The 22,997-nt window shown below is 32.2% G+C and overlaps 2 protein-coding genes across 2 annotated transcripts in view; one reads left to right on the top strand and one right to left on the bottom strand.

The window, feature by feature from the left end:
* Window positions 1-2,550: 2,550 nt before the first annotated feature.
* On the bottom strand, window positions 2,551-4,164 carry LOC134699971 (uncharacterized). Its single transcript, XM_063561376.1, has one exon. It carries the CDS (start codon window positions 4,104-4,106, stop codon window positions 2,781-2,783), a length of 1,326 nt encoding a protein of 441 aa, XP_063417446.1. The 5' UTR covers window positions 4,107-4,164; the 3' UTR covers window positions 2,551-2,780.
* Window positions 4,165-7,414: 3,250 nt separating this feature from the next.
* LOC134699889 (fibropellin-3-like) overlaps window positions 7,415-22,997 on the top strand; it is a 53,800-nt gene continuing 38,217 nt past the window's right edge. Inside the window, exon 1 of the mRNA XM_063561290.1 lies at window positions 7,415-7,481. Within this exon, the coding sequence (XP_063417360.1) occupies window positions 7,415-7,481 (67 nt within the window). The remainder of the gene's footprint in view (window positions 7,482-22,997) is intronic.

Here is a 22,997-nt window from a genome sequence, read left to right as displayed (position 1 = left end):
GAGATGTTGACAATAAAACAATATCGTCAGCATACATAAGGCAGTGTAAATCTTGATCATTTATTGAAACTGGGTCTTCAGAGTGTTTTAAATAGTTTGTCAAATTATTAATAAAGATCTTGAAGAGGTTTGGACTCAGATTGTCTCCTTGTTTCACCCCCAGGTGCGTTGAAAAGGAATTTGTTAAGTTTTCATTTACCTTTACACATGATTTACTTACTTCATACATGCTTTTGATGATGTTGTAAAAAGAAGATCCCACCCCAATATCTAGTAGTTTCAATTTGATTCCAGTGTGAATAACAGTATCAAAGGCCTTTTTGAAGTCAACAAAGCAGGCATATAGTTTACAACCAGGGTTATTACAATATTTATCAATAATTGTCTCGATTACAAACATGTGGTCAGAGGTCCTAGCTTTTTTTGTGAAGCCAATTTGGCAGCCATCAATTATTTTGTGTTCGACTAGAAATTTGTCTAGTCGGGAATTTAGAATAGAATTAAACAATTTTCCTATTGAACTAGTTATGGTCAAACCACGATAGTTATTAGGATCAAGAATATCATTAGCCTTATGTAAGGGTGCTATATATCCTTCTGCCCATTTTTCAGGATAAATGCCATTACTCAAACAAGAGTTGAATATTTTTTTGAAGCAACCAACTAAAATACTTTGGCTGCATTTAATCATATTATTTGTAATATTGTCCAAACCAGAGGATTTATTCCACTTTAATTTTGAGATGGCAGTGATAATTTCATTATCAGTTATTACAAAATCTAATTCATTAAAACATTTCGGGGATATCTCTGCAGATTCTAAACTCTCCTCAAGATGTTTCACCCTATCTAAAAAATTATCATTAACCTTATTTAAATCTTGAAAGTGATGAAGCCAATCAGATGGTGATATATTGTTAACTGAAGAATCATGATTTTTGTCCTGTAACTTATTAATCAATCCCCAGTATAATTTTGGATTGTCCTCATGAAGAGTTTCTAACTGTTCTAAAATATCTGCCTTAAAAACTTTCTTTTTGTTTTTTCTGCATTTGTTATATTCCCTATATAATTTGTAATAATGATTTTTAACCATTGGATCTTTCGGGTTAGAAGAGTAAATTTTCCCATAATTTATAAGATTCTTTCTCATTGAGTGCAAATCAGAGTCAAAGAAATTTTTGTGTTTCTTTTTCTTTTTCCTATATTTAGGTGTTTTTTTTCAAAGATTGTTCAGCAGCCTCAATGAAAATGTTAGTTAGTTTAACTGAGGCTTCATTTATCTCTATTTTGGAAGTAAAATGCCCTTTAAGTATGAAATCTGATATTTTTTCAAGTACAGATGGAGAAGTTAGAGCCTCCTGAAACGCTGTAACTGAGTTCTCTGACCACATGTATCGAGAAGGCATAGTATGCAAATCATGATCAATACAATCATCTGTTAAATTAGCACTAAATTGGGCTGACATTTCCCATTCAATTTTACAATGACAATCAGATAATGTAGGTACAAATTCAGCAACTCTAAAGTACAAAATATAATCAAGGGCAATCTCCGACACAATAGAATAGTCTACAACACTTGCTCCATTAGGAGTATAACAGGTAAAATTACCATTTAAATCACCAAGTGTACGCCCATTTAAAATTCTAAGCTGATGAGAAATACAAAATTCACATAAATCTTTCCCTCTACAATCAAGCTTTTTGTCTCTGTTTTTACGCAACATAATATTTTTATCCAAAGGATATGTATTGTATAAAGGAAGAAAATCTATTTCATCTTGTATAATTAAATCAGGGTGTGATCCAGCTCTGGCATTAAAATCACCACAAAGAAGTATATCTGCATCTTTACAAAATAATGTGATATCATTTTCTAGACATTCAAAAAGTTCTATGCCCCCTTTCTTTGTGTAAGTTGATGTTACAGGTGGGTAATAAATAACACAAATATATAGGTCTCTGTGAAAGCCAAAGAATTTTTTTTCTAATCTAACCCATTGATAATCAGTGTTAGAATTTTTCAAAATTTTCACATGATCTTTTATGTGAGGTTTTCTCAAAATGGCTATTCCACCATAATATCTATTGTTAGCCTTAGTGATAGGTCTACATACAGGATAGTAGTTAAAAGGGCCCACATTTTTAATATTGCTATTATAACCAACATGGGTTTCTACAAGGAATGCTAGGTCATATTTTGAAATTGAGTCTATAAAGGTTTTATCCTAAGTTTTATCAATGTCACCAGAGAAGAGCCCTCCAACATTCCAAGTACACATTTTCAATGTTGAAAATAACATAGTCATGTCTTAGTCTGTAAAAAATATGTATAACAAATAAAACAAAATAAGATACAGAAAAAAACCTTCAAGTAGTTGTCTGCTACTATAAAAACTAATATTTATAATATTACTTAAAATAATCACCAGTAGTTTTTAGAGTACAAAAATATTGGTATTGATAAACCAAAAAGAGTCAATGTTCAGTTAAAGAGGAATAACTCCAGTATATTAATGAGTCTTAGGTTAAAAGTGCTCTTTTTTTTTTTTTTTTTAAGCTAACAAAATATCTTCTTCTTTTTTCTTTCTTGAAATAACTTTTCAAATCAGATAATTGGTAGAATTTCTTTGTTTAAGAAAAATAGTATGTATTTAAGTACTTGTAAACTGGGAAAATCTTAAAAAAGAAAAATTAGAGCAATTTACAAACTAACAATTTTTGTCCAATATTTTTTGTATACAATAATTTTCTTTTATGAATCTTAATTATTAATGTTATTTATGAGGTGCGGGTCCCATTAAGCCACGGCCACGACCACGTCCACGTCCTACTTGTCTACTGTTTGTGTTGCGACTTCTGGATCTGCTTCTGTTACGCTGTATTGTTATATTCAGGGTTGAATGTATTGCGTGTTTCAGATTGTTTGCCAGTATTGAGGTTCCTTTGTCGTTCAGGTGATATTTGTCATCAGACAATAGTGTCATCATGGTGTTTCCTCCTGATAGCATGTTTGTGTGTTCTACAACCGTAACATGGTGACAATTCGATATTTTCTGTTTGATCAAGGCATTTATGATCACACCATTAGTGTGGTGGTTAATATCGTCAGCTCTAGGTGTAGCTAGTGATATCAGACATTTACTTTGAGTCCATTTTTGTCCGATAAGGTGCACTAGGTGCATTAATTTGTCAACACATGTTGTAGGTTCATATTTTTTTAGATCATTTGTAAGAATGTGCAGGATTACTAGATTTGGTTGTTCTTCGTATTGTGTGATGTAAGTAGTTGCCTCGTCTATTGTGTATTGAATTGATTTGTGAATTTTGACTGCATTAGTTACTTTATCTTCTTTTATTCCTTTAGTGTTTGAGGTACCAATCAGAAGAACTTTTGGGACATATTCTTCTTCAAGGTGTGAGGTATCTGCCTTCTGTAAGGTGAATTTGTCCTGTGTTTTTACTTGAGTTGCCTGTTGTGGGTCAAGTAATGTAAGCAGTTGTGATTTGAGGTTAAGATTATGTTCAAAAAGATTATCCAACTTGTCGCTTAAACTTCTGTTGCTGGTACTGAATTTTTCGATCTCTTCATCCTTTTTGTCGAGTTTGTCCATCAAAACATGGGTTTCATTTCTTGATGACTGTAATGCAGTATTAAGGTCCTCTATTGACTCCTTAAGAGTGTCCTTAAGTTGTTGATTACTAATATGGAGATGATTTATCTCTTCCTTTTTATTGTTCAATCTTTCGTTTAGTATTATTACTTCATTTTTTGATGCTTGTAACAATGTGTCAAGTTCATCAGCTGTTTTAGTACACTTTATTATCAACTTTACCTGTTCTATCTCTGTTTTCAATGTTTGAAAATTTGAATTTTGATTATCCAGCATTTGTGATATCTTGTGTGTAACACTGGTTTCTAGACGTTGAATTTCATCAGTAACAGTGATTTTAGTGTCTTCTTGTTCAGTTTCAGTATGTTGGTTCTTAGTTGAAATTGGAGTTTTGAGTTTCGTGTACGTGCCATTATTATTAGCATCTTTTGGCAGTGTTGAGTCGGTTATTATTTGTTTTTGTGAAGTTTCATCAGTAAAAGTCCCCATTATGTGGATAAGTTGAGGAAAATCTTCTTTTGCAAACTTTTCAAAGTGGTTTCCTTGTGCTTGTAAACAAGGCCATGTGAATGCCCAAAAATGCCGCATGACCCTATGTTTTTATTGTTGCAAAAGATAGGGCTACATTTGTACTTTCATGAATGATATATGAAAGATTTTAATTTCTAAAGGTAAATCAGGTATAAATTTATTTCCACACATAGATTAGCATTAAAGTCAATGGGAGATTTTTTACTGAATTTACCCCTTTAGCCTTCCGCTGTCATACTTGTTGAATATCATATTCCTATTATACGTTGCTTTAGAAAATGTACCATTCAAGATTTTAACTGAGCGTGATTCATTGTATTACAATTTTGCGTATATCATATTACCTTGGACTTGACAATTACATTTGCTATGTTTTTAATCGAATGATCATCGATAAAATTCAGAAAACAACCGACTCATTTGGTAGCATAAACATAGAAGTGATTCAATTAACCAAACTTTCAATTATCTACTAAGTCATCATAATAGATATAAATAAACAAGGAAGAATTTACAAAATATCCTTAAAATTTATTTATCAGAGACTGATTAATTTTTCTATCTATCTGGGAAATTCTGGCCTGAGAACACAGAGTCATTTCGAAGTGCATTTCTTTTAGACAATAAATTCAAATAAAAAAATCGCACATGCTCTATCTCAAAAAGATTTTTACAGTGTAGTGTACTACTTTTGGGACAAATAATATTAATATTATAGAAACTTCTACCAGATCTTACTCAAAATATTGACAATTCTGTGTTGAGGGGGTCTAAAATTCAGTTTGACAGCTTCAGACATACTAATTTTTGACCTTTTCTTAACTGGACCAAATCACTACTCAACATTCAGCACCCAAATATTTTTTAAACTGTAATTTCATCCCCTTACTTAATAATTCATGCATAAAATATGAAGAAATAAATTGGGAAAGTGTATGAAAAAAATTGGCAATTTATACTGTTCACACTAGGGACTATATTTGTGTCCTCGGACCTTCTTACATTAACATGATTAATGCGAAGAAATGCTCGAAAATTTAGCGGGAAATAATGCAAGGTCCGATGGAAATTGATGAGTGTTTAATAACACGAGCGCGTTTGTTTTAAAGAAATCTAAAATACATTGAGATTGCTTTCTTGAATTGTCTCGTCTTTTTTTTTTGCCAACCAAAATGACCAGAGCTATTGTACTTCACACACATGAAAATATGGGTATGTTTTATCAGCATATCCTCATCTGAATGATTCACTACTGCACGTGAAACAGTTATTCAATTTGTTGGTATGAAATCATTATCATAGGGTTACAAATCCGCAAGGGATAGAATTACTAATAATAGAAAAAGGGGAAAAGTCTAAAATTTGTCAATCTTATATTTGAACCAGTTCAAAAGTAAATATTTCAGCAGAGCATTAAAAATTGACATTTAGATTAACTTTACATATTGTTCCATCCTAAAAAAATTTTAAGAAACTTTTACCGTACCGATTTTGAGAAATTTTGATGAAAATGTCAAGGTCACAGTTCCTAAATGGAGACTTGGTATCACTGTTCTGATGTTTTTTGGTATAATTTATGTAAATATTTGGAAAAACTCACCATGCTTCATATAATCTTAATATAATTAGAATAAATTCTGATATTTATGACATTTAATGTTCAAAAGTTCAAAGGTCAAGGTCATATTTGAGGCTAAAATAAGACAATAATCTCGTTTTTTGCTTAATTTTCTGAAGTGTATCTACCTATTGGTCCCATAATCTTCATAACCTCTGTAAATACAAACCATTTGCTGATATTCAAAAGATCAAGGTTTGGTTTCAACCTTGAGGGGTCAACAGGTCAAAGGTCAAGAAATTTTAGGAGCTAAAATTAGACAATGACCTCCTTTTTTCGCTCAATTTTCTATAGTAAACTTACCTATATGTACTATACTTTTTCATTACATTTGTTAATTATGATAACTTTATGATATACATTGGATAAAGGATTATTTTCAATCTTGAGGTCAAAAGGTCAAAGGTCAATGTAATTTTGGAACCTGAAATAAGACAATTCTCTCCTTTTTGCTCATTTTTTCAAAAGTAGGTAATTGAAACATGTCAAAAGTAGGATAATTATTAAAAGTACATAGTATACATATTTATATACTTTCATTTATGTAAGCCCTTGAAATTTGACCCTTTGACCTTAGAGATGAAGCCTATCCTTCATCTATTGAATATCATCGAATAGGACCTATTGTTTAGAACATTTATTTTAGCAACATGTAAAAAATACATGTATGGATATATGTCCTGTTTGAATATATATTTGTGTTTTATAGTGGCAAAGTCATTTGTTTATGGTTTTTGAAAAAAAATTATCATATATATTAAAAAAGAAGATGTAGTATGATTGCCAATGTGACAACTCTCCACAAGAGACAAAAATGACACAGAAATTAACAATTATAGATACCGTACGACATTTAACAATGAGCAAAGTCCTTACCGCATAGTCAGCTATAAAGGCCCCAAAATCACAATTTAAAACAATTCAAACGAGAAAACTCACAGCCTTATTCATATAAAAAAATGAACGAATAAAAAAACTGAATAACAGGCTCCTGACTTGGGACAGGCACATACATACATAATGTGGCAGGGTAATACACATTTCAGATTTTGTCGAAGGTGTAACACCAGAAATCAGATGAACAGCATTGGGGCTCAGGCTTTATTGAATGCAGAGGATGTATTTTCTTATATTTCATACCAGCATAGATTAGAGCTCATTATAGAATATCCCATTATTCCAATCCAACATCAGTTAGATTAATTATCTCCCATGAAATATTTTGGATAGGGTTTATACTACTTCATGTTTATGTGTTACAACACTGAGGGCTGTTCCAAAAAAAATGTAGGGGGAGAGGGGGTTGAAAGACACTTTATTTCACCCCCACTAAGCATAATTTTACATTTGTCATTTCAGTACCTTTTATAGCTGAGTATGTGGTATGGGCTTTGCTCATTGTTGAAGGCTTTATGATGACCCATAGTCGTTTATTTATGTGTCGTTTGGTTTCTTGTGGAGAGTTGTTTCCTTGGCAATCATACCACATCTTCTTTTGTATATAAATAGGGGGTTTAAAAAAATGTAAAGTTCTAGATTTTTTCTTTTTTAATAGAAGTTATTGATTTTCAAATATAGGGCTGTTCAAACATAATTGATTATATATGTCAGCTAACATACTCAATCAGTTGTTTCAAAGTCCATTACAATGAAGGATGTAGAAGTGTTCATAGGTCCCTCAACATTTGAAAATGTCTGCCTTGGTGTGGCATTTGGTATGTAGTGGATATCTGAATCTTGATCTCACAGGCTAATTTCTACAAGAAGCAAATTACATACTTTTACAAATATGTACACAGCAGAGTATTAATCTGTGTTTACTCAGTAATAGACATTATTACTTTGGTAATGGGTAAATTTAATAAAGTTCAATCTTGTTTATCCCAGCCACATTCTGTATGTGCCTGTCCCAAGTCAAGAACCAACAATTCAGTAGTTGTATTTTATTGCTGTATATATCTCATATTTGTTTTTCATTCATTATTTTGTACATTAATCTTACAGTTAGTTTTCTCCTTTGAATTGTTTAAAATTTGTCATTTCATGGCCTTTTATACCTTGGTATGAAGTATGTGTAAGGTTGTATGGTGGTTCATTAATATGTCCTGTGGTGTATTGGGGAGAGTTTTCATATTGCCAATCATACCACATCTTCTTATTTTCAAAATGGTTTTGTACCAATGCAAGTTTTATGAATATGTTATCCAACTTTATCGATAAAATTTTCAAACTCTATCCAGTATAAAATAAATCATGGACAAATAGAGAAACAAATAGACTTAAATTCTGATAGTACTAAGAAGTTACCAGCTTTTTTAAAAACAGGTTAGATAACTCTCTTATATGCGTAAACATGGTACATGTACATATGTGTTTCATATTTTAAATCTATCTTTTTTCAAGACAAAGCATACTATTACAAAAGACATGAACATGTATCTTAGAAAACTGTTCTATTTATTACCTATGCCCATCTGTGTTTGTTTGTGTATTAGGTAAATGTAGCATACATGTAAGGTCTCCAGAGTCATTACAAGGTAAGCATCTCTGAAATTTAAAAAGTTCCTTGCCATCATTGATACATTGATCATGTACATGTAGATATTGTAGGATTTAATAATGTCCCCAATGAAAAAATGTCCATAGAACATATTCTCATAGTAAATACTGTCCATGGACAATGTAGACTTATTTAAATATGTCCTGGACACAATTTCCTATGAAAATATGTCCTCAGGTATGAAAAATTGTCTATGAACATGGACATTATTAATAATATTGTCCAGGTGGACATTTTTTCACAGGACATTGTGTCCGCCAAGGGATTTTTTTATATGATTAAAGTCTTATTACTGGATGCATTTTAACTTGAATTGTGGAGTTTAATTATTACTTTGACATAGAGTTGTTTCATGATGCTGTTCGGTATAACAAAAATGTATTTTCCTTGGACATGTTGGAGGACCCAATTAAATAACATTTATTACGAAAATGTGTTCTGTAGATGGACCATATTTCATAACAGTTGCTGTAAAATGCTGTCCACTAAGGAGACAATATTTCATGGAAATGGACATTATTTATTTTCTTTTGCCTTCTTCTTCTCTGCCAAATGAATAAAGTAAAGTTCTTCAGAATTGATTGCTCACTTCTTCTTATTGTTATTCTTTAATTGTCATTGCCATTTGCTGGAAATTTCTTAGAACTTATATTTCTCTTATTATATTCACTTCCATCCATTATGTGTTTGTTTACATTTGTATATTAATCAATTTCTCGTCAATCCTTCATTATTTTAATTAAAATCCAAGTATAATAACACTTTTTAATGACCTTTGTATTACTTCATTTGGAGGACACAATTTAATAGCACGCACTATGAAAATTTGTCCTGCGAGTGGACACTATTTCATTTCTTTTGCAGTAAAAATCTGTCCATTTGAGGGACACTATTTCATGGGAATGAACATTATCAAATACCTAAATTCTATGAAAAACTGTCCACATGGACACTTTTTCACAGGACACTATTATGTCTTACAGTACAAGTTATCGTCAAGGTAAGTTTGTCGAAAGCTTACAATAATCACGGATAATTTCATTGTTCGTACCCTATAATGAAAATAACGTCACGTCATTGGTTGAATTTCCATTGTTTATGACATTTTTAACCAATCACGACGTTTTTGGTGTACACTCTGTTGAAAATATAACCCAGAACCATTAGATTCTGAAACGGCGAATTGACCAAATGCTCTCTATTCTGTTAACCCAATCCTGACCATAATACTGTATTATAATATAAAACGTATGGATATCCTTTTGACTGTTTCGCGCGAATTAAGCCATATTGGTGCCCTTTTTAGAATAGCGGAGGAAGCTGGAGTTCCAAAAGAGAACCACAATAGGAAAACTTATAATCCTGGTAAATTAAGTACAACAGTCTTGTGCGCCTGCTACGTGTGTAAGGGGAGGTTTTTTTTGAACTCGCATCATCCGAGTTGATATGCTAGTGATAAAGACAATCATAACTTAGACCAATCGATCACCGAATTCAATTTCATGAGGTATATTTGTACAATATTAATATAGTTTGGTAATTCATAAAAGTTCGATTGAGATGTTATATAAAAAAACAGGAATCTAAATCATTTATCTTTAGAACAACACATACAAAAATGCTAAATGTTCACAAAGACGACGGAGATACATAGAAGATCTATTATGATGACTATAACATGTCATGAACATGAACAACATGAACAAAACATCGTTTATTATCACAACGAGGCTTTTAAATCCAATGTATATATGGTTACAAGAGCGCAATTATTCGTAAAACATTTTCAATAGGGTAGCACTAGTGTTCCGTTTTTTTCTTTCTCAAAGACTACACAAACTAGAGAAAACGGGTAGCAGTTGCTGTTACTAGAAATGCCACTGTTGCATTACAACTAAAAAATTATATAGGGTCATGCGGCAAAAATTTACTTAAAATGCAATTTTTAAACCTAATTGGATAAGCTTTCGATTAAAAGTAATTTCAATCCTGTATCATCCAATCAGAAGCCGTATAGGATTCTATTCTGAGTACCATGAGTACCTTCCGGTAAAATGTAAACAGATAATTACGCTCTTGTGACCATATGACGAAGACATTTTTAGTAAGTATCTACAATATTTATTACATTCTTTCCCTTGTTAAAATCTATATTTACAAAAATATATATATTTCAATTTAAAGGGTATCAACAATTGTATTTTGAAATAAAAATGTGTGGTACAAATGTATATGTTTGAGTGCCAATAAGGCAATTCTCCATACTAGTCACAATGTTCAAAAAGTCATCAATTATAGGTCAAAGTACGGCCTTCAATAGGGAGCCTTGGCTAAGACATACTAAATGTATGAACAATTGTATACACATATATTTAAATCAGCGTTTAACGTCGACAGCCATCCCTTAATTTCTGTTGAAGTACTGGTATTGTTCCAAAACCGAATATTGCATCAGTCAAATAATTTAGCATGGAAAGAAAACCAAATAAATCAACAACAAAAACTACAATCAAATGCCCATGTTTGAGTAATTTAGCAACTAATATAAGCTGGGGTACGAGAACTAATAAATGAATTAAAACCAAACCTACGAGAACTTTGAGAGCTTGGATTTTCAATTTTATGTTCATTTGTACAGTTTGAGGTATGCAGTGGTGATGTGCTACTCTAATATGATTGTCCTTTGCATTGAATCTTATTTGTACGCCAACAGTTCGACATGTCTTTCGAATATTTATAAAAGTTAGAATACTCATTGGAATTTCTATAGCAAAAATACAGATAATTATCCAAAATCCTGAAATACCCATAATAAAAAAACTTTTTTGATGGATATAATCGGCATTGTCGTATTTCAAAAACGTCTGAAATTGCTAAAGAACACGTACATATAAAAGAAGTAGAAACAAACTTACGACAGAAAAAATCCCCAAAATATGTCGTCTTTTTTAGAAGTACAGATTTCATCAGAGGAAGTGAAGACTGGTACCGGTCAATCGACAAAATTGCTGTTTGGGTAACAGCAGAAATCCTGCAAATTGTTCGATTTACATTTAAAAATAGACATGTAATCCTCTCGTCTCTATCTTGTAACATCATAATTACACATCCTAATGTGCTTAATGCACCACAAACATGAAATAAATGAATAGAAAACCAAAGCTTGTTAAACAGATTTGATATGAGTTCCTTTGTCCTTTGTTATTATAAATTTAATAAAGGCAAATGCATTCAGTATCACTGCGAGGCTCCCGACACCAATGTTTATATGATTCAGATAAAGTGTTGCATGCATTTCTTCCGACAAATTAGATCCATTCATTGCTTTTTCCCTTTATATGAACTATTTGTCGTTCTTTTTCTTTTCTATGATATTTCTCTTCAATTTTAATATCTGATTTACATTTTCATAAACAGGTAATTTGTTTATCAAATACTTTTGTAGAGTTATCGTCATAAAAGCGATTCAATCGTAATTGGCCGTTTTAGAATCTAAAGCATCATGGTTAATTTCATTGTTCGTACCCCAAAGTGAAAATAACGTTACGTCATTGGTTGAATTTCCATTGTTTATAACGTTTTAAACCAATCAAAACGCTTTGGTGTACGCTTTTGAAAATATTACCCAGGATGCATTAGATTCTGAAACGGCGAATTGCTTACAACGTGTTGGAATTGTATCGAACATTATTCACAAATTCTGACAACGACAAATTATGAACAATCAACATGCTCAAAGTTAACATAAGGAACATACCACATCTTTACTTTGTACTTTTTTAAATAAACTCATCATAGATACCAGGATTGAAATTTCATATTCATGCCAGACGCGCGTTTCGTCTACAAAAGACTCATCAGTGACAAAGCAACTGTTGAATATTCTAGTTGCAGGATTCCAAATGTAACCTCTAAACATAAATATTATGTGAAACAAAATAATCATTTCAGCAAGAATTAAGTTTAACCAATATCATTTCTAGTTGGTTTAAGGTTTAACTGATACACTGTCCAATTGTTTCAAAGTTTAGGAGATTGACATTGCAGTTGGTTTAAGGTTTAACTGATACACTGTCTAATTTGTCCAAAGTTTAGCAGATTGACATTGCAGCTAGTTTAAGGTTGAACTGATACACTGTCCAATTTGTCCAAAGTTTAGCAGATTGACATTGCAGCTAGTTTAAGGTTTAACTGATACACTGTCCAATTTGTCTAAAATTTAGCAGATTGACATTGCAGCTGGTTTAAGGTTTAACTGATACACTGTCCAATTTGTCCAAAGTTTAGCAGATTGACATTGCAGCTAGTTTAAGGTTTAACTGATATACTGTCCAATTTGTCCAAAGTTTAGCAGATTGACATTGCAGCTAGTTTAAGGTTTAACTGATACACTGTCCAATTTGTCCAAAGTTTAGCAGATTGACATTGCAGCTAGTTTAAGGTTTAACTGATACACTGTCCAATTTGTCCAAAGTTTAGCAGATTGACATTGCAGCTAGTTTAAGGTTTAACTGATACACTGTCCAATTTTTCCAAAATTTAGCAGATTGACATTGCAGCTAGTTTAAGGTTTAACTGATACACTGTCCAATTTGTCGAAAGTTTAGCAGATTGACATTGCAGTTGGTTTAAGGTTTAACTGATACACTGTCTAATTTGTCCAAAATTTAGCAGATTGACATTGCAGCTGGTTTAAGGTTTAACTGATACACTGTCCAATTTGTCCAAAGTTTAGCAGATTGAAATTGCAGCTGGTTTAAGGTTTAACTGATACACTGTCCAATTTGTCCAAAGTTTAGCAGATTGACATTGCAGTTGGTTTAAGGTTTAACTGATAAACTGTCCAATTTGTCCAAAATTTAGCTAATGACATTACAGCTAGTTTAAGGTTTAACTGATACACTGTCCAATTTGTCCAAAGTTTAGCAGATTGACTTTGAAGTTGGTTTAAGGTTTAACTGATACACTGTGCAATGTGTCCAAAGTTTAGCAGATTGACATTGCAGTTGTTTTAAGGTTTAACTGATACACTGTCCAATGTGTCCAAAATTTAGCAGATTGACATTGCAGTTGGTTTAAGGTTTAACTGATAAACTGTCCAATTTGTTCAAAGTTTAGCAGATTGACATTGCAGGTTTAACTGATGACGTGTCCTATTGACATTCCGGTTTGGTTAACGTTAAAATGATAAACATTCCGTAAAGTTTCACTTGCGAACATGTCAGTTTAATTGCAAGTTTAACTGATAAACAGTACATTTAGTATAAAAATCTAACTGATTATCATTTCTATTTGGATTAAGTTTAACTAACGAACATGTCAGTTTGAATACAATTTAACTGATAAACATTAAACATCACCAAATGATATTTCATTCAAAATGTGTTAAAATGAGTAAAACTTAATTTCCTTATCTCACTAAGTCACTGCTACATTACATATAAAAATTCGTCGAAGAAAAGGAAGTGATCACGATTGATAAAAGGGAATGTTCCATTTTTATGATTAAAAATAAAACAAAAACGGTTATCTAAGGAAGTCGTTTTTTGACTTTGAGAAAAATAAAACAGGAAGATAATCACACGATTAGCTTTGATTTAGTTACGAAACCTTAAACATGCTTGATAGCTCTTATATACCTAATGCCTTGATGTGTTGTCTTTTGTGAGAATCTATCAACAAAAACCCCTCAAAACGTTATGTAGGCGTAATTTTTCTTCAACAACCCATTTTCAAATTAACCTAATAGCAGTTTTAATTGATAAATATTTAGTTAAACGAATTGTATTTACAAGAATAAAGCAAAATGGATAAGACATTTAAGGACTGTAATATTTGTTTTGTCATTGAAAAATAACATAAACAATCTTGTACACACTAAATGGCCCGTTACTTAGTTCTAATCTATCTTTGATGCTACAATAAATGCTACAAAAGAATAAAGTTGATCAAAGTGTAATAGACCAAGCCTAGAATTTAACGATGGACAGTCTGCGGGCTGAATGCTATCTGATTGAAAGATATTGCTGACTCTATCCAGGTCATATATACTGTTCCCAGCTCTATCAAAGCTAACGTATTCTAGATCTACTTCGGAAGTCCACCCTATTTGCAGAGTCACCGCAATAATTATACTTGTTTAGATAATTTTCAAAAATGCGTATACTTTATAAATTATTAAAAATAAGTAAACCAAAAAAATAAGGATAAAGTGTAAAACTTGTATTTACACTGTACACTAGCGTTTGTTGCACCAATCATATATATCGGTACGGTGTCTTCCTGCTAGTCCTACATTTAAATATAAATACCTAATCCTTCTATTCCTATAAACAAAGAACAATAGATGTTGGTATAAGGTGTTTTGTTGTTTTAGCAATTTGAATTAGATTAAAATACAGGTAAGTACATGTAATCTGGAAAAGATAATTACAGTGATAATAATAAATAAAAGAAGTAGATGCATTACAGCGTCTATGACATAGAAAAAACTCCCAAAAAATAATGTATTTTTTTAAACATATATAAGTAGCCTTATTATTGATTTTTAGATCAATATATATTTATTTATATCTTTAACATTTTATTCATCAAAATAAATAAATAATAATAAACTCTTAAATATCTTTAAGGAAGCTGGCTTGTCCTGTTTTGGATTTTTTGTCAGATTTTCGGAATCCTCTGGTTTTATCGATTTGAATGCCTTGAAAAAATTTGCCCGGTAACCCCCATTTTTCTTTTTGTAAATCTTTTACTTATATAATGATAAGCCATCTGTTAAAGTATTATAAAATTTTAATGACTTTTTAACAGTTTTTGAGAACTTCAACTTTTCAATGATAAAGCTATGAAAAGTCAAGAGAGAACATTTCCCCTCCAAAATTTCAATAGCTAATATCTCGAAAACAAGCACGGTGACCTATATATTATTTTTGCTTTTTGGATTCCTTTATTAATCCCCTATAAATATTAACAAGTGTTTTGAAAAGTTAATTACTTTGAAACTGAGAAGCGAACTCCCTTGGGACATTACATTGAACTTTAATTTTGACTATTTTTATTTTAGTTCTTATCTAGCTTTGATGCTTCAATAAATGTTACAAAAGAATAGAGTTGATCAAAGTGTAATAGACCAAGCCTATATATAGCTAGTAATTAATGTGGAGCTTCTTTGTTTCAACACTGATTATCCAATTCAGCTAATTAGATCAAAAGCATGCTCAATGTTAAAGCTGGAGCCATTGTGAACAGATCAAGCTTAGGGTCTTTAAATATCCACATCCCCATTTCTGATATCATTAACTGGACTTTTTTCTAAAGTTAATTTGACTATAATGGACTAATTCCAAATTTAGTTACCAGAGCGGAATTACCAGTTGGTAAGCCTTCCACCAAAAACATATAACCGTAACCGTCTGATATCATTCTAAGTTCAAAATGGCCAATGCACAGCTAGAGATAACTTTTGAAACAAATAGACGTGATACTCAAAACCTAGTACACATTGGTTTCAAGTTCCAGATAAAATCAAGACGGGGAGAGAGATGTTACTGACAATGTTCTTCACAGAATTGTCAAGCCACCATTAACACACGGAATAACCTTCCCATTAAAGTATCACCAAACCACAACCATCAGTCTGACTGAATGCAACTGCAAGTTGATGAAGTACTAAGACGTATAAAAAAAAACCGTTTCAAAGAGGAACTTACAGCAATACCAACTATTTAGGAGGAAGAATTAGTCAGGCTGCGTAACCCAGAATGGAATGATGCCATACAACAATTAGTAGATAATGTACCAACATTTCATTCATGTCAAACCAGCCTTTACCACCAAAGACACAAAACTCTTCCTGCATTGACAACTTCAGCAGCAGAAATTGTATTGGAAGGTGAATGGACTCAAACCAATAACGCTCAACCATTCTTACTCTCAGATGACAACAATCATGAACGCATCTTAATATTCAGCACCAGAGAAAATTTAACCCATTTAGCCGCAGCTGATACTATTTACGTATACGCTGATGGAACATTTTACTCATGTCCATCTTTATTCCATCAACCCTACACATTCCATGCAATAGTAGACCGTACCATGTATCCCTAAGTCTACAGTCTCCTTCCAGGGAAAAGTCAACTAGTGTACATACAACTTCTTATTCTACTCAAAAACATCTGCCATCAATGGAACATTCAACTACAACCAACAACAATATTCCAAGACTACGAAAGATCCATTTGGAACGCAGCATACTCAGTTTTCCCACAAATCAACATCAAAGGCTGCTTTCTTACATTTTTAAACAAAATTATCAAATGTAGGAAGAGCAAGAATAAACCAAATTTTTTTGACAAATATGTAAAGCCTTTACGACAGTGGTTTTATTTGCATGTGTCAAAAGTAGTGTTGTCAAATCGTACAATATTGACTAACCGGTTACTCGGATAATCGTTCGACCAATTAACCGGTTAACCGGTAGTTTCAGTTGGTGTTTGAAAGCCTTATATCTTTAGTACCCTACACATAGCTATAAGATGTGACAACCTTCCATCCAAGTCATAAATTTACGCTTTTTGAATTGAAATTTGTCCTTAAGCATTATAAGGCTTGTCTGTGAAGATTCCTTGCGAAGTTTGACTTTTAACATTCAGATACATCATATCAACTATGGCGTTTGTATCAACTTCAGATTGAAAAAAAAATCTTGATCTCGTAGAAGCGAATATGTCTGAAACCGATAATTTTTTCCTTTACTCTGGTCTCCGAAATTAATGTGGAGTGTTTCAATTTAAAATTATTACGCATGTTACTCGTACTATCACGTATACATTGATTACATTCACATTGGTTTGCATTTCACAATATTTTAGTTAACATTTCGTTTAAAGTATACCAAAGCCTTATACGACGGAGGTTGCACATTTAGAAGTAGGTCTATACGCTATTAGATCAAAAATAAAATAATGAAGAAAATCGTAAAATTTAATCGTATTACTGATTTAAAGTTACTGTTAAAACAAAATGTATACTAATCATGTTTCATTAAGATCTTGCCCCAAGCTGAGTGACAAGTTCTAATTAATGTTATGTTTTTCGGATTAAAAGAAGCAATCAATCGACTGCGCAATTGATTTGTCAAATTAATTACATCGACGACAATTTTTTAATAAAACATAACTATTTAATGATTTCGATACAAATTTATATCAAATCTATCAAAATTGAAATAAATGTCCTGTTAACCGGTTAGCGTTTTTGGTATTCGGTATTTGGTTGTTGACAACACTAGTTAAAAGGTATCGACATCTGATTAGTTCCAGATTCAATCTTCAACCTGCATTTTTCGACCTCATCAAATATCATGAAAATTAAAATAAAGGCCAATTCTAACGGCTCACCTCTACGTTTCACTACAAATGATTATTATTTTAGGTCCCCCGATCTTTAGAGTAATATTTGACTTGGTTGAACGTTGTCTAGATCTCCTTAGCTCTCCCTATCAAAATAGCAGACGATGAAGAATAGGAGACCAAATAATCGAAAGGCCAATATATTATATAAGAAGAAAATAAACTACTCTAAGACGATGAGAGCAATACTACATATATGCTATCATATTTCAGCAATGCTTAATTTCTATCAACGATTTAAAAGGAGATATGAAGTATATGTAATTAATTTAGATAGCAACCCAATTAAACAATAAACAAACAAATTTAATTCTAACGTTCAACCAACGGTCTTCTATAATGGACATGTTATTACAACATTTTTTAAGTTGTTAATCTTCCCATAAGATATATAGAATATTTGTTTATTATACATGTAAAAATGTATCTTATTAGGAAAAAATTACATATTACTTGAAACAATGTACAGGATTAAGAACAAACGTTTGATAGTTGATTTGAGGTTTATTTTTACTATTTATACAATTTAAATGACAGAATTGAAAACAAGTATAAACATACAGAGACTATGATCGCAAAACAAAAAGACAGGCTTCAAAGTTATTGTGAAACTATTCTAGAGATGGCGTGAATCAGATGTGGATACTTAAAAATTCCAAAGATCTTTAGAGTACATGCAATCTAACTCTCTTTCATCTTGTAACAGTATTAAAACATTTGACTTTTCTACTCTTTATACAAGTATTCCACATTCCAAACTAAGAGACAAATTGAAAGAGTTGGTATTGCTTTGCTTCATAAAAAAGAATGGTCAACGTAGATACAAGTATCTTGTCTTGATAAATCCTACTTTGTGAAGGATCACTCTGATTCAAACAAAAAATTCTCTGAAACTGATATTATTAAGATGCTTGATTTCCTGATTTACAACATATTTGTAACGTTCTGATGACGTGTTTTTTTCAACAGACTGTCGGCATTCCAATGGGAACAAATTGTGCCCCTTTTCTTGCCGACTTGTTTCTTTATTATTATGAGGCTGACTGCATGCATGAACTTCTTAGGAAGAAAAATAAAAAGTTAGCGATATCCTTTAACTCTACTTTCCGCTATATAGATGATGTTCTTTCACTAAATAATTCAAAATTTGGTGATTATGTGGAACGCATCTATCCCATCGAACTAGAAAAAAGGGATACTACAGATACAATTAAGTTGGCCTCATATCTTGACTTACATCTAGAAATTGACAATGAGGGTCGGTTGAAAACAAAACTTCACGACAAAAGAGATGATTTCAGCTTTCCAATAGTGAACTTTCTATTTCTAAGTAGCAACATTCAAGCAGCATCTGCATACGAGGTATATATCTCACAATTGATACAATATTCCCGTGCTTGCATTTCCTATCATGATTTTTTTGCTGCTCACAAGCTTTAAGGAAGCTATTAAACCAAGAGTTCCAAATGGTGAAGTTGAAATCATCCCTTAGTAAATTTTACGGACGCCATCACAAGTTGGTTGACCGTTATGGAATAATCGTTTCACAAATGATATCGGATATGTTCCTTACGTCGTAACTACAATCCCCTCCCCTTTCATGAACGTGACCTACCGAATTAGACTATTTACCGAATTTGTTATCACATAAGCAACACGACGGTAGCCACATGTGGAGCAGGATCTGCTTACCCTTCCGGAGCAACTGAGATCACCCCTAGTTTTTGGTGGGGTTCGTGTTGTTTATTCTTTAGTTTTTTATGTTGTGTCATGTGTACTATTGTCTGTTTGTCTTTTTCACTTTTAGCCATGGCGTTGTCACTTTATTTTCGATTTATGAGTTCGACTGTCTCTTTGGTATTTTTCGTCGCTCTTTTAAAGGTGACTGGCTTCTCATGAAAAATAATGTCAATTCGGTATGTTAAACTTTGAAGGTTAAGCACGATAATGACCTTTATTGGCACCCAGCATTAATAGTAGAGTAAAAAGATGTGAAGACATTTACAAGTAAAACAATGAAAAAATATGATACAGTATCAAACGGTATAATGTCTGATAACGTGTTTGAAAATCTAAAATAGCACTGCAGAACTTATTACCTTCTTTATCATGTTTTTAAGTAAAACCAATGACATTATCATAATATGAAAAATCTCAAAATCCTTGGAAATATATGACTTGTGTTCTTATGTGTTTAAATTTAACGATATTTCATGAACAAAAAACATTGAGGTTAAAGCGTCGCTTTTTTTTTTAGCACAAAGAGGTAAACAAACAACCAAAACAACATATCTGTTTGGAAAAAAAGATCAAATGTACAAACGATTAAGACACGAGTTATCCCATCACCCCTACCATTCCAGTGTTGACACATTATCCCAAAAACAAGTAAAATAATATTAGCCTTTTATAATTTTGCATAAACTTTCCAATTATATCAGCTAAGATGCGACTAGCTTTTGAGAAAAGCTATTACTTTCAGTTATCAAGAATTTAATGTTTCATTTTATAAAGTTATTGGGGTGTAAAAGTGTTGACCGAAGTACATTTAAATAAAAATGTGCGCACAGTCAACGCTTTTTCAACCTTAATATTAAATTGTAAAGAATACGATAATCCGAAACTATGTCGCATAAAATATTCTGAGTTTCCACTCAAGCTTCCATGAGATAGGTGAATAACTATTAGTCGTAAAAATTATGGAATGAATTTAGAATTCATCATTAATGGATAACATACCATAGATTTAGCTAAATACATAACTTTACAATATCATTACGATCACGTTCGACCAGTTCATTGTATTTCTTAAAACAAAGGGTAATACTCTACGGGGTTTGTGGTACACTTTTAATAATTGATGAAAACAAACAAGTAAAGAGATGTGTCAATTTATCCGTCCAAAAGCGACAAATTCATAATTTGACAACGTGAAATCCACTTTAATGATTATTGTATTGATATACATGTGTTTCATTAATTGACATTAAAATGAAAGACATGATTGCTCATTCGTGGACAGTGATGTACCAGCCCACAATAAGAACAAACTGTAAAGTTAGTGTGCAGTTAGCTTACCTCAACTCAAATAATATGCTAGACACAAACACACACACAAACACACTCACATTGTGTCTCACTCTCTCTCACCCAATCACACTCTGTATCTTATTTTCGCGGACTGTCTGGCCCTCTCACATTCACCTTCTCACTAAAACTCTCTCATTCACGATTACTTACCCTTTAATACTCTCTTTCCTTCTTTCGGTTTTTCCCATCTTCGCCAACTCCTCTCACTCTTTCACACTTTTCCAGCTCTCTGTGTCAGCTTCTGTCATACTCTCACCCTCGCTCACTTTCTCACATCCTGTCTCACCCTTTCTGAACCTCTCTCACTCTCTCTCTTCCACTGCCTCACTCTCTTCCACTCTCCCTCTTCCTCTCTCTCACTCTCTCTCTCTCTCTCTCTCTCCCTCACTCCCTCTCTTCCACTTTCTTCCGCTCTCTCACTATCTTCCACTCTCCCTCACTCCCTCTCTTCCACTTTCTTCCGCTCTCTCACTATCTTCCACTCTCCCTCTTCCGCTCTCTATCTCTCACTCTCTCACTTTATCACTCTCTCTCTCTCTCTCTCACTCTCTCACTCTTTCTATCACTCTCTTCCACTCTCTGCCACATTCTCCCGTCCCACCCAATCAATCTCTCACAATCTCCCATTATCTCTCACTCTCTACAATCCTTCCGACACTCTCTCCTATTATCTAGAGAGAGCAGGAGAAAAGAAAGTTATAAAGTGACAGAAACAGAGAAATAAAGGAAGATTGAGAGAAAAAGAAATTAAGGAAAAGAGAAAGATTGAGAGTAAAAAGATAGTGTGAGAGTGTAAGATATAGTGAGAGGAAATGAATACAGATTGAAAGGAAGAATGAAGGAATATTGAAGAGAAAGATGAACAAGTAGAAAGAGAGGTAGAGATGCCTGCCAAAATAAATTCTTCAGGGCCATTTCAGACCCATAAGAAAATACACCTTGTACAGGTGCACGGCTAAAGCAGTAATGGGTTCTCCTCCGTCGGCGCTGTACATTATGACAGTTCATTGGCGAGAACACCACTGCCTACCAGAATTTTGGTAAGGTTGGCGCACTTACCTTCAGTTCCCTTCATTAGGTAAGAGCGCAGGGAACAAATCGAAAATAATCCTTTTATCTAATTAAAAATAATGCAAGTTGCGGTATTTCTTATTTCTTCTTTTTGCAGTTACACTTTCGATAAGGAATTTGTTGATATATTATTGTCATTTGTATTTTACATCTTTTATCACTTTATTGAATTTATAGAAAAATACAGTAACAATGTTTTATTTTAAAAAATATTTCAAAATAATTGAAATGAACAAATTAAGGAAAAGTAACTCTAGTTGTATATTTGTACTACACATAATAAACGTGTTTCTATTCTATTCACGTAGAGTCTACAGTAGGTACCACAGTATATATCAACTTTATGTAAAGGATGTACTTAGGTGAGGTTTTGGAATTTGTATCAAATGTTTGGACTACTTGGTGTTTTTCCATCAACCATAAAATTATATTTGAAAAATTAAATGAACATGATGTATGAACTTATAGTTAATACCAAATTAGTTTCAAAATATTGATAATACACTTAAACCAAAACTTAATTCTCTTTTATAATCAAAAACCGGATCTCTTTTATTTGAATTTTCATATTTACATTTAACATAAAAGGGAAGTTGGAACATTTTCACTTTATTATATAATCTTTTTGAAGAACAGATTGACAAAAACGTTGAGGTTGCTATATGCTTTACATGTTCTTATTAACAATGAAATTAAATATATTAAATATGTAAATTGATTTAAATCACTTAGTTCATTTAATCATTTATTAATCAAAATTTTCCTGGCAACATAAGCAGTTATATATTTGCATATATCAAGTGCCTTGACCTAAATATTGATAAAACCAGGAAATCAGTAATCACTGCAATATTCACGTAATCTGTTTAAAATCACGAGGTTATTTGAGGTATTTAATTTTAAGGTGTAGTATCGTGGTCATTAAAACTGTATGTTAATAATTGTAAGACAGACAATTTATCAAAAACCAAATTAAAAAAAACATATTTTTCATCGAAGCTTTTTTATTAAATTTCACGCGTGTGTTTACGACTATGACACATATTCTAAATTGACTGTTAGACAGATTTGCAATGATTTCAAAACTAATTACA

The sequence above is a fragment of the Mytilus trossulus genome, unplaced genomic scaffold (assembly GCF_036588685.1).
Source record: "Mytilus trossulus isolate FHL-02 unplaced genomic scaffold, PNRI_Mtr1.1.1.hap1 h1tg000103l__unscaffolded, whole genome shotgun sequence".
Taxonomy (NCBI): Eukaryota; Metazoa; Mollusca; class Bivalvia; order Mytilida; family Mytilidae; genus Mytilus; species Mytilus trossulus.
The sequence above is the reverse complement of the archived record's forward strand: the minus strand, read 5'-3'. Positions and strand labels throughout refer to the sequence as shown.